This window comes from Sprattus sprattus, assembly GCF_963457725.1.
Source record: "Sprattus sprattus genome assembly, chromosome: 20".
NCBI lineage: Eukaryota > Metazoa > Chordata > Actinopteri > Clupeiformes > Clupeidae > Sprattus > Sprattus sprattus.
In genome coordinates, this window is record NC_137918.1 from 26,871,610 (window position 1) to 26,882,889 (window position 11,280).

The 11,280-nt window shown below is 41.6% G+C and overlaps 1 protein-coding gene across 1 annotated transcript in view; it reads right to left on the reverse strand.

Annotated features, from left to right (window-relative positions):
- The window catches only part of LOC308381738 (uncharacterized protein), a gene marked incomplete at both ends in the record, with an annotated part of 29,049 nt that extends 18,916 nt beyond the window's left edge, over positions 1-10,133 (reverse strand). Inside the window, 6 exons of the mRNA XM_080859306.1 lie at positions 4,859-5,029; positions 5,619-5,789; positions 6,387-8,187; positions 8,390-8,475; positions 9,403-9,633; positions 10,084-10,133. Coding sequence (XP_080715432.1) covers positions 4,859-5,029; positions 5,619-5,789; positions 6,387-8,187; positions 8,390-8,475; positions 9,403-9,633; positions 10,084-10,133 — 2,510 coding nt within the window. The remainder of the gene's footprint in view (positions 1-4,858; positions 5,030-5,618; positions 5,790-6,386; positions 8,188-8,389; positions 8,476-9,402; positions 9,634-10,083) is intronic.
- Positions 10,134-11,280: the final 1,147 nt, after the last annotated feature.

The window sequence follows — 11,280 nt, forward strand, 5'->3', positions numbered from 1 at the left end:
GCACATAACACCATGAAAAACATCAAGCTATATACTGTAATATGGATCTCTTGGATCATCAGCTAACAGTCATTTTCAGGTGCAACTAGAACTTTACTACAGTTTTTCCCAATCGTTTTCAGGCATTTAGCGAATCATGGGTCAACTTCATCTAATGCTCACATCTTCTTTGCACAGCAAGAGTCTTCTCTGGCGAATGGGTTAACCATTTTTCATTGCTTTCACACAAATTTCTTTGAGTTTTAACACACTTTTCAAAACAGTTTACACACTTCTCAGAGAAAGACACAAAACCTAATTGAATAACCATGTCAACACATTGCAGACACTTAGTAGCAGCCTACTGGCACTGCTCTCTATATTCTAAATATCGTCAGCACCTGTGTGAACTCTCTGTGCAAAACTAATCAAGCAGTTCTCAACCTCTAAAAAAGGGTCAATAGATCGAAGTTGATACTACAGTAAGCATGTATCGAATAGGCCACCAGGATCAGGACAAGGAAGAGGTTGTGGTAGAGGTAGAGGGGCCCCTGTCAGGGGATGTGGCATTCGTGTAAGATGCTCAAATGAAATTAGGGCAAGAGTCATTGATCTATAGTGAATCATGACCACCATTTGAGAGGCTGGCCAAAGGGTTCTTTCAAACCTGAGCTGTCATACTGTGGCATCAATTGTTTGTACGTTTAGCAATGACAATGACACTTTGCTGGCCTTCACAGTCAATATAATGTATTGTGCTTCACTGTATTTGCACTCTTGGTAACAACAATTTCTATACTTTTGTAAAGTATGTTGTCACAATACAATGTATACTGTAGTTTCACTAAAGTGTTTTACAACATATACCGTTGAATTCTGATTACTTTATGTAAATGTACAGTATTTACAGCCTATTGCACTATTTTTACAGAATCAACACACTGGCCCAAACTGGTGGCAGGGGGAGATTGTTCACTGCAGAACAGAGTTGACCTCATTTTGACGTACAGAATATACATGTAATGTGGAAAAAGGACTGCAATACTGTAAAAATGTTGTGTCAGAATCTTTGCCATTTTGTGCACAGTAGAACTAAAATTACGTAATCATATATATATATCATCATGATATAGTGTTTAGCAATACAAAAACAGAAATACAAAATTTTACTGTATACAAATGTTCAGGTTTCGAAGACAGTATTCCTTAAGCAAGAGTGCTCAGTACAAAACCCAAATTGTAGTACGTTGTCAGTGGTAAAATAGTCAATACTGGGAGGGTGTTGCACAAAAGTTGAGGTGATGCTTTCATCGGTTGATATTGAAAGCTGTATTTTGAGTTTTGCTATCCATTGTTAAATAAATGAGAAAACATACATTTTCAATTGAGCACAAATTGTAAGTTTTGTAGGAATTGTTTGGTTTTGATGGGTGTGTGATAAGTTTTTGAGAAGGTAGTGTCATTCTGCAACCATCATATAGTGTTTTGGTCATTTCAGCTTCAGTTAAGGGCTGTGTGTGAGCTGTTTTGAAAAAGTAAACAGTGAATGGAAAAATTTGCCAAAGCGATTGAGAAAAACTGTAATCAAGGGGGAGATTTACACATCTGATCACCAATCACACAGTACGTTTAGTTAGCTGACAGGTCCTATCCAGGAGTATAAATGCTTCCATCAAATATCTAGAGCTTGTCCAAGTTCAGTACAATTTATGAACATGAAAGCACCTGGCCAGGGAAACAACCAAGGGCAACTTCCTGTTCGAGGAAGAGGAGGAAGAAGAAGAGGAGCAACGGAGAATGTCCCAGGCCAGCGCGGGGCAACATCACCATGTGTGATGCCATTTTAGAGAATGGTGTAGTCACCCACATTCCCAGTCTTGGCCCATACAATACCCAGAAGCTCCAGGTTGTGTTGTTTGTGTAGGCTATACATAATTTTAGTATTGATGTGCTTACATTGTATGACAGTATATTGTGCTGTACACATTTCCTGTTACTGTAACTACGATGTATGGCAATACAGTAACTGTAACAATTTCCATGGCAGTATGAGTGCAGTAGGAGTGCTACCTTGTAGGCTACGCTGGAATTATTCTTTTTTCTGTTTGATACACAGAGTATTCTGGAAAGAAAACATCTACTGCAGTAAACATTCAGTGTCAAAGGACTTAGCCAAGATTGAAATGTGCACTTGAGGGATATTTCTATGGTCCACTGCCATACTGACAAAACATCTAAACGTTTTGACCTGCAGAGTTTAAACAATGCCAAAAGGACTTTTCATTTTGGGGGCACTGACTATTTGTATGAGAAAAGGAATTCGTTTTGACTGATGAGTTGTCTGTTTTGGAAAAGATATGACCTTTTGCAGGTGTGCCTTAGTGTTTTGCTCAACCATCTAGGTCATTTTGGCAAATGTATTTAAAGCCCTGAGAATGTTCTTTTTTTTCGAGAGATGAGCCACAGCAATCGATAATGAACCTTTCATTCTTGGGGCAATGACTATTCATATGAGAAAATGATTTGGTTTTGAAGCTTGACTTAACTGTTTTGGGTGAGATATGACCTTTTGAAGGTGATCTATGTAGTTGTGCTGAACCATATAGGCTATTTTGCCAAATGCACTAAGAGCTTTGAGAATGTTATTTCTGTTCCGTGAAATTACCCAAGAAAACTGTAATGAATTATTATGAATTGAATAAAAAAAAAAACATCTTGCCATCTACAATAATCTATTTTTTTTTTCCGGTTTTGAACCGTAAGTTAACTGTTTTGAGCAGAGTATCTAAATGTCGGCAAAAACTGCTGTAGTTGCACAGAGTTGAGGGTGGTGAACTAATATTGACCTTGGTGGTGAGACAGGTATCCATGAATTTCGGAGACGTGGTCATTGAATGCATTTTGTATCTAAGCAATGGAAAAGTATCCATAGTTTAGTTTGCATAATGTACTGATATGGTGAATGTGTTAAGTGTTTTGAAGAAGTGGATATGGTATTGAGACAAGTTTGAAAATGAAAACAAAAAATGAAAAGTCATGTTTGTTAGAGAAGTTGGTGAATCTTTATGTGAAGCCATGCTCTCTCTCCCTTGATGCCCCTCATTGTTCCTGATGTTTCTAGCATTGCCTGACTGAGGTCTCCATTCCTGGGGTAGGAAATTACTAACATCTCTTGGCATCATTGGGGAATCTCTGTCTGAGAAATTTTAATTGATTCCAAACAGATTAACAGACATTTACTACAAACAATACAAATGGGACACTTTGTACCAGTTCTACTTAAACACTACAAATGTTCTTACAGTAATGAAAGAAAACAATTATGAAAATGATTAGATGTTTTCTGAATGGCTCTTGACAGGCAGAGAATATACAGGTGTGGTATACGAACGCAGACGGACCAATGGCAGTTAAGTAACAGCTGCACTCGGACATCTTGAGTTTACAGCTCCATATGATAGCATTAGAGACAGGGATTATTCGGTTGATTCATGGTGTTTGTTGTAATGTAAGTTGAACAAAAATGGTCAAACGATGTGCATGGGGTAGATACAACACTGATACCAGGCATCATGAGAGGATAGGCAATGGGGTATATTGTATCTCATTTTCTAAATGAAAACAAGACAGGGCCAAATATCAGCAGACCACACAGTGAAATCTACGCTCATTAGCTTTCTGCCATACTCTTGTTAGGTTGGAATTTTCCTTTGCTATAGCAACCAACTAAGCCTACATGATAAAAGGCATACTCATTATTCACATTATTGTCATTGCCAGTACCTGCTTACTTTCACCATGTGATGTTATGCTAGTCTAAGGCAAGTTATCTCTGGTTCAAACTAGCTAACGTTAACGTTAGCTATTCACAGCTGCTCTAGCGTAGCTTTGTCAATTGTGGGACAGTTTGCTAAAAATCGGCAATTCTATTAAACAAACGATATGCACAAGTATACATAGGTTTAATAATGGATTAACATGACAACGTGAATGTAACACACGCATGCCGGTAATTAACACCGTTACAATAACAAGCTAGACAGCTAGGACCATATGGTTAGGACACTGTCCTGTCAGGGGCAGGTTAATGCTACTTAATAAACGTAGTTCTACATCTCAGTGCCTCTCCAGATTAGTTAAATTAACTGAAGGTGAATTAATTGTCTCTTTCCCATGCGGTGCATGAACAATGCTGGTATTGGATGTATTTATCTGCAATCGCGATGACTGTGAGATGAGGTTCTCCCTCTTGCATTGAACTCTGTACATTCTCGCCTCAAATGTAAGCTTGTTTTCCACCATATCTAGTTTTACATTTTATACATATCCCTCCATTGCATAATGAAGTCCCTTTAGAAGGCTTCTAGACGAAATCAGGTCCTTTCGTCTCCAAAAGTTGTCTAAAGCCTCTTGGGATATAGTTTTGACACTGATAGCTGTCATTGTTAACTCTAGTCAGCTCTGATAACTTGTCCAAGTTAGCAACAGTAACTAAGGGGGGCGGGGCTTAGCGACAGGTCAATTGTGATTTACACTGATTGACAGGTCAATCCATACCATGGATCAGAATAATAATTATTATCTCCTGAAGAAATCACTTTGGTTCTTTTTATTTGAAAATACACTCTGAATCTATATAGTGAGAATCTACACACAAGCAATTGGGAGTTTGTGTCAAACCTTCATTACGCCATTACAAGTACTTAGTGCAACAGGAGACATTCATAGGTGGCAGGAGTGTCCTGTCACTTTCTCCAAAATGCAAATGGTTTTGTATAGACAGAAGTGTGCTTCAAGGACAGCAAACTAATCTAGCACATGCATCAAAAGCTCAAATCAGGAGTGATACTAGATATTAGAATGAAAGTCAAACACCAACCTTAGGTTCTGTAGTATACAGTGAGGGCTACTTAGTCCTGCAGAGAGAAGCTGAACTCCAGAATCCTTCAGTTCACTGTTTGTGAGGTCCAGTTCTGTCAGGGAGACCAATGACTTGACAGCAGAGGCTACAGATTTACAGGATTCCTCTGTTAGCTTACAATCAGCAAGTCTGTGTAGAGTGAGAGAGTAGAACATGGTAGCATGTATAAAAACAATCCTCTTCAAAAGTTTAGAATGACACAGAACATCGACACTTTACCCATCAAATAAGGAGCAAAATTAACAGAAATATAGTTGACATTGGTCTATTCAAAAATATAATTTTAGATTGAAATAATAATTATGTGCTTGGAATTTGTTTTCATCAAATAATCCTCCATTTGCAAAAATTACAAACTTTGTAGCATTACAGCTTGACTGCTTCCTTTATAAATATGTCTTGCCCAATTTGGAGCAATGCTCTGTCAATATCATGGTCACTGTTTTGCTGGAGGAGAAAATACCATCTTGTACAGCCTCCTTGAAAATTAACTTTTGTATCTTCAGTTCAGTGTGGATTCAGTGCTTTATACACTCACATTCTCACACACACATAACACCTAAACAATATGATGATGTAGATAAGGCGTCTGTGAACAGTTTTACTGACTGAAATCAGAGAGAAAAGTCTGCCTAGAGTACAACTTGTTACTATTGTCTGGTTAACAGTTTACAGTTAACAGTATGCGTCCGTTAACACAGTCTACTACATTACTGACCTCAGTGTCTTCAGTTTGCAGTTTGGACTCTGTAGAGCAGAGAGCAGCATTCCTCCTGACTGCTGCAGGTCATTCTGACTGAGGTCCAGCTCTCTTAAGGGGGAGTTTGCAGACTGTAGAGCTGAGGCCACAATCTCATAGGACTTCTCTGTTAGTTTGCAGCCAGCAAGTCTACAATTATAAATCATATGTCAGTATGTGCAGCAGATTTCTAGGTGATTTAAGTATACATTGAATACATACATGTATACATATTGTATGCACATTAATACACAGCTATATGTTCGAAACTTAAAGTATCAAATAGCATGTCTGCTTCACCAGATTTCATTCCTTGAAATGTTTTCTTTTAGTTTTTTTTAAATGTTTTTTTTTTACAAGTTAAAGAACAGTGGGGTGAGAAGATTTAGGGATTTTCAAAAACAGTTTGATGTAACACAAATATACATTATTCTATTACATTTACTAAATATCATTCTATTCTGGTCGTGCTGACAACTAGTACATGAATAAATGCTGGAACAGCAGAAATAGCTTTAATCATTAAAACAAAAATGTAAACCATCCGTTACAACTAGCTGACTAAGGAGAACATCAGTTGCAAGTGTATGTGCTGTAACAATACTATGAACATTTATTAAAAAAAAATGTTTTCACACTCTCAGAAAAAAATGCAAATTATTTCTGTAAAAATTGCTCTCACATACGGTGGTGTACGCACTGGTTTTAAGCTGATTATTTCCATATGGGATGTAATTGGGAACTCACCGGGCCTTTCTGCAGCATCTCACAGCTGGTATTAGTCTCCTCCATCCCTCCTCTGATGTGTTGTATTTCGTCAAGTCAAACTCATCCAGCACCTCTTCAGACATCAGAAGCATGTAGGCCAGTGCTGAGCATTGGGTAGGTGACAAACGACCTGGGACGCCATGCGAAGACATCAGATATGTCTGGACTTTTTCATGTAGGGAATGATCATTCATTTCAAATAAGCAATGGAAAAGATTGATGCATCTTTCAGGAGACAGATCCTTTCTCTTCAGAACCTTGATGTAGTGACACGTTTTCTTGATGCTCTCTGAGCTGATGCGTGTGTTTGACAGAAGACCTTGTAAAAGGGCCTGATTGCCCTCCACTGACACGCCTACAAGGAAGCGGAGGAAAAGGTCCAGGTGTCCATTCTTGCTGTCCAAAGATTTGTCCACTGCTCCCTTCAACAGGACATGCAAGGGAAGGGGGGCTTGCAGGTCTTTGTGTTTTTTACTGAAGAATGATTTCAGTATCTCAAAATGTTCTGACATGTAGGAGTGAAAAACAAACATGGCTGCCAGAAACTCCTGGATGCTCAGATGCACAAAGCAGTAGACCTTCTTGTGGTGAAACACACATTCCTCCCTGAAGATCTCTGTGCACATGCCAGAGTACACTAAGGCTTCACTCACATCAATGCCACACTCTTTCAGGTCTTCTTCATAGAACATGAGATTGCCATTCTCCAAATGCTTGAAGGCCAGCTCTGCCAGTTTCAGTATGACATATTTGTGTAATTCCAGGAGCCTCCTTCTCTCTACATCATTTTCCTCTTGATACTTCTGATTTTTCCTGGTAGTCTGGATGAGCAGGAAGTGTATGAACATCTCAGTCAGAGTTTTGGGGGCTTCCTTCACATCATCCTCTTCCAGTATCTGCTGAAGGACAGTGGCTGAGATCCAACAGAAGACTGGCATGTGGCACATGATGTGGAGGCTCCTGGATGCCTTAATATGCAGGATAATTCTGTTGGCTTGATTCTGGTCACTGATCCTCTTCCTGAAGTACTCTTCCTTCTGTGGATCACTGAACCCTCGTACCTCTGTAACCTGATTGATGCACTGAGAAGGGATCTGACCGGCTGCTGCTGGTCGGGAGGTTATCCAGATGAGAGCTGAGGGAAGCAGAGATCCCTGAATGAGGCTCGTCATCAACACATCCACTGATGATGTTTGTGTCACATCAGACAACTGCTGGTTCTCTTGGAAATTCAGCGGAAGTCGGCTCTCATCCAGACCATCAAAGATGAACACAATATGGCGGTCTTTGTACTCACCATCCTGTAGCTCCCTCAGCTCAGGGTGGAAGTCCAGCAGGAGTCTGTGAAGACTGTACTGATCATGTTTGACCAAATTCAGCTCACGGAACGGAAGTATAAACATGAAATCTACATCCTGGTTAGCTTTCTCCTCTGCCCAGTCAAGGATGAACTTCTGCACTGAGACGGTTTTTCCAATGCCAGCAATGCCCTTGGTCATGACAGTTCTGATGGCTCTCTGCTGTCCAGGTAGGGGCTTGAAGATGTCATTGCAGTGGATTGCTGTGTCTTCTGTAGTTTGTGATCTGGATGCTGACTCTACCTGCCAAACTTCATGTTCATTATTCACCCCTTCACTCTCCCCCTCTGTGATGTAGAGCTCTGTGTAGATCTTGTTCAGGAGTGTTTGAGTCTCTGATCTTATGACACCTTCAGATATGCTCTCAAACCTCCTCTTCATACTGGCTTTATGATTCACCAGTGCTCTGTTCAGAAGATCATCTGTTTGACATCAAACACACAAACAAACAAACAAAACAGATCAGCATCATACTAATTTGTTATCGTCTCTCTAATTCATATTTCAAGAAGAGTAACAGAGAACAATGGTCAAAAGGTCACCATCATTTTGTTTCTTAACTAAATTATGTTTCTTTTCATGCAGGAAACCTTGGAAGCAGATCTGAGAGACTTCAAGACTCACCTGGTAGTTTGGCCCTTTTGGCAGGAGCAGGCTCAGTTTGGAGATGGTTGCTTCCTTCCATGACTAGAAAGGGACCTATACTAACCCTGGAACACAGAGACATAGACACTTCAGTATGTGGGTGGTGCAATATTGCAAATGTAGTGCAAACAGCAGTGAAAGTGAGCCTGTGTAGAGTAAAGTGGCGAGTGTAAAGTGATGAGAGTGCACTATTGTTCATTTAGGAGTCTGATGGCCTTAGGATAGAAACTGTTCTCTAGTCTGCGGATGCGAGACCGAATACTTCGGAACCGCCTATCAGAAGGCAGCAGCGTGAACAATCTGAAGGATGGGTGATGACAGTCGTTTAGGATCCTGCCAGCTCTTCGGAGGCATCTAGTGAGGTAGATGTCCTGAAGGGATGGGAGTTTCCTGCCGATGATGAGCTCAGCGGATCTGACCACACTGCGTAGGGCCTTACGGTCCATGGCTGTGCAGCTCCCAAACCACACTGAGATACTACCAGTCAAGATGCTTTCTATTGTTTATCTGTAGAAGTTGGTGAGGATGTCTGGATTCATGCCAAACTTCCTGAGTCTCCTCAGGAAGAAGAGGCGTTTCCGGGCAGCTTTAACCACCTTATCAGTGTGGGTAGACCAGGTGAGATCATTGATGATGTTGACCCCGAGGAACTTGAAGCAGCTGACCTTTTCCACTTCAGATCCGTTGATGTGAAGGGGTGTATGCTCCACCCCCTGCCGTCTCCTAAAGTCCACAATCATCTCCTTAGTTTTACTGATGTTGAGAGAGAGAGGTCATTTTCCTGACACCAAGTAGTTAGGGTGTCAACCTCCTCTCTGTAGGCTGACTCATCATTGTTAGTGATGAGGCCTACGATGGTTGTGTCATCAGCAAACTTCACGATGAGGTTGGAACTGTGCATTGCCGCACAGTCGTGAGTGAACAAGGAGAACAGGAGAGGGCTAAGCACACAGCCCTGGGGGGCTCCAGTGTTTGTGATCATTGTGGCTGACGTGCGGTCACCGAGTCTCACCACCTGTGGCCTCCCCGTCAGGAAGCTGTAGATCCATTTGCAGAGGTAGGTGTTTAGTCCCAGGTCCACAAGCTTAGAGACGAGTCTGGAAAGGATGATGGTTTTGAATGCCGAACTGTAGTCAATGAACAGCATCCTCACATACGAGTTCCCTTTTTCCAGGTGGGAGAGGGCAGTGTGCACTGTCAGGGCGATGGCGTCGTCTGTAGACCTGTTGGATCAATATGGGAACTGCATGGGGTCCAGGGTGGGTGGCAGTGAGGAGCAGATGAATGATTTGACCAGCCGCTCGAAGCACTTAATGATGTCAGAGGTCTGTGCTATCGGGCGATAGTCATTCATGCTGGTGGCCTTGGTGTTCTTAGGCACAGGGACGATGGTGGTCCTCTTGAAGCAGGTGGGGAGTACAGACAGGCTGAGGGAGAGGTTGAAGATGTCACTGAAGACGCCTGCTAGCTGGTCAGCACAGCCCCTGAGGGCCCTACCTGAAATGCCATCGGGACCTGGGGCCTTGTGAGGGTTGACCTTGAATTTCCTTACTCCCCAAGCCTGTACATGAACCCCAACACACACACACACACACACACACACACACACACACACAATGATCTGCTCTTGTACATATGTGTATTTCTAAAATATATAAATGTAAGAAACTCACCTTGGATCAGACTGTGAGGGTCCACTGCTGAAATTGAGAGGGTCTAACATGGACTGGTCACTCTTCATAGACACACAGCTGGGCACTGGAGACACTGGTCTGTGTGTCTGTGGCCTGGTTACATAAGGAGACCTCTCACACTCACTCACACACACACACACACACACAAAAATGATTTTGTTCATATGCAAGGACATGAGGCCGATCCGTGTGGTGGATGGGAAAGGCTTCAGGGAGTTCTGTGAAGCACTGGAACCGAGGTACTGTGTCCCTAGCCGTGGAACCGTCAACAATAGAATCTTAGAATTGTATAACACTGTGTGCCTCATTTTGTTTAACGTTAACAGAAACATTACTAGTATGGGCTAGTCGCTACTGTACTGACTGTCAAATGCATGAATAAAAGAGACTAGATAGGCTACAACAGCGTCATGCACTGGTTTGATATTTTGTCCGTTTCATGCCAAAGAAAAGTTCCATTTTGACCACAGCACAGCTCGCTCGGAGCCTTCAATGACGGTTCTATACTGTAAAACTTCAATTAATGTTAATAATATTTGTTTCAATCACTGAATGAAGCCGGATTATGGCCCCAACAGGGCTCACCGGAACATTCAGAAGTTTAGAAATGCATCTGTAACCAATGTATTTGTAAAATGTAAAAAATGTAAAATATATCAGCTGACAACTCACCTTGGATCAGACTGTGAGGGTCCACTGCTGAAATTGAGAGGGTCTAACATGGACTGGTCACTCTTCATAGACACACAGCTGGGCACTGGAGACACTGGTCTGTGTGTCTGTGGCCTGGTTACATAAGGAGACAAAATAATAGATTTAGCTAACACAGCAGCCCAATAGTTAGTTGGGTTAGCATGTCTGCATACTTTCTCCTTTGCTTTCTCTCACACACACAAACACACCCCGGTGCACAAACAATTCTCCACTCTTGTACCTCTGTGTATTTGTAAAACCTTAAAAGTACTGTGTACACTAAGATTTGCACAAACACATACACACACACACAGTCTCTCTCTCTTTGTCTCTCTCTCTCACACTCACTCACACACACACACACACACACACAAAAATGATTTTGTTCATATGCAAGGACATGAGGCCGATCCGTGTGGTGGATGGGAAAGGCTTCAGGGAGTTCTGTGAAGCACTGGAACCGAGGTACTGTGTCCCTAGCCG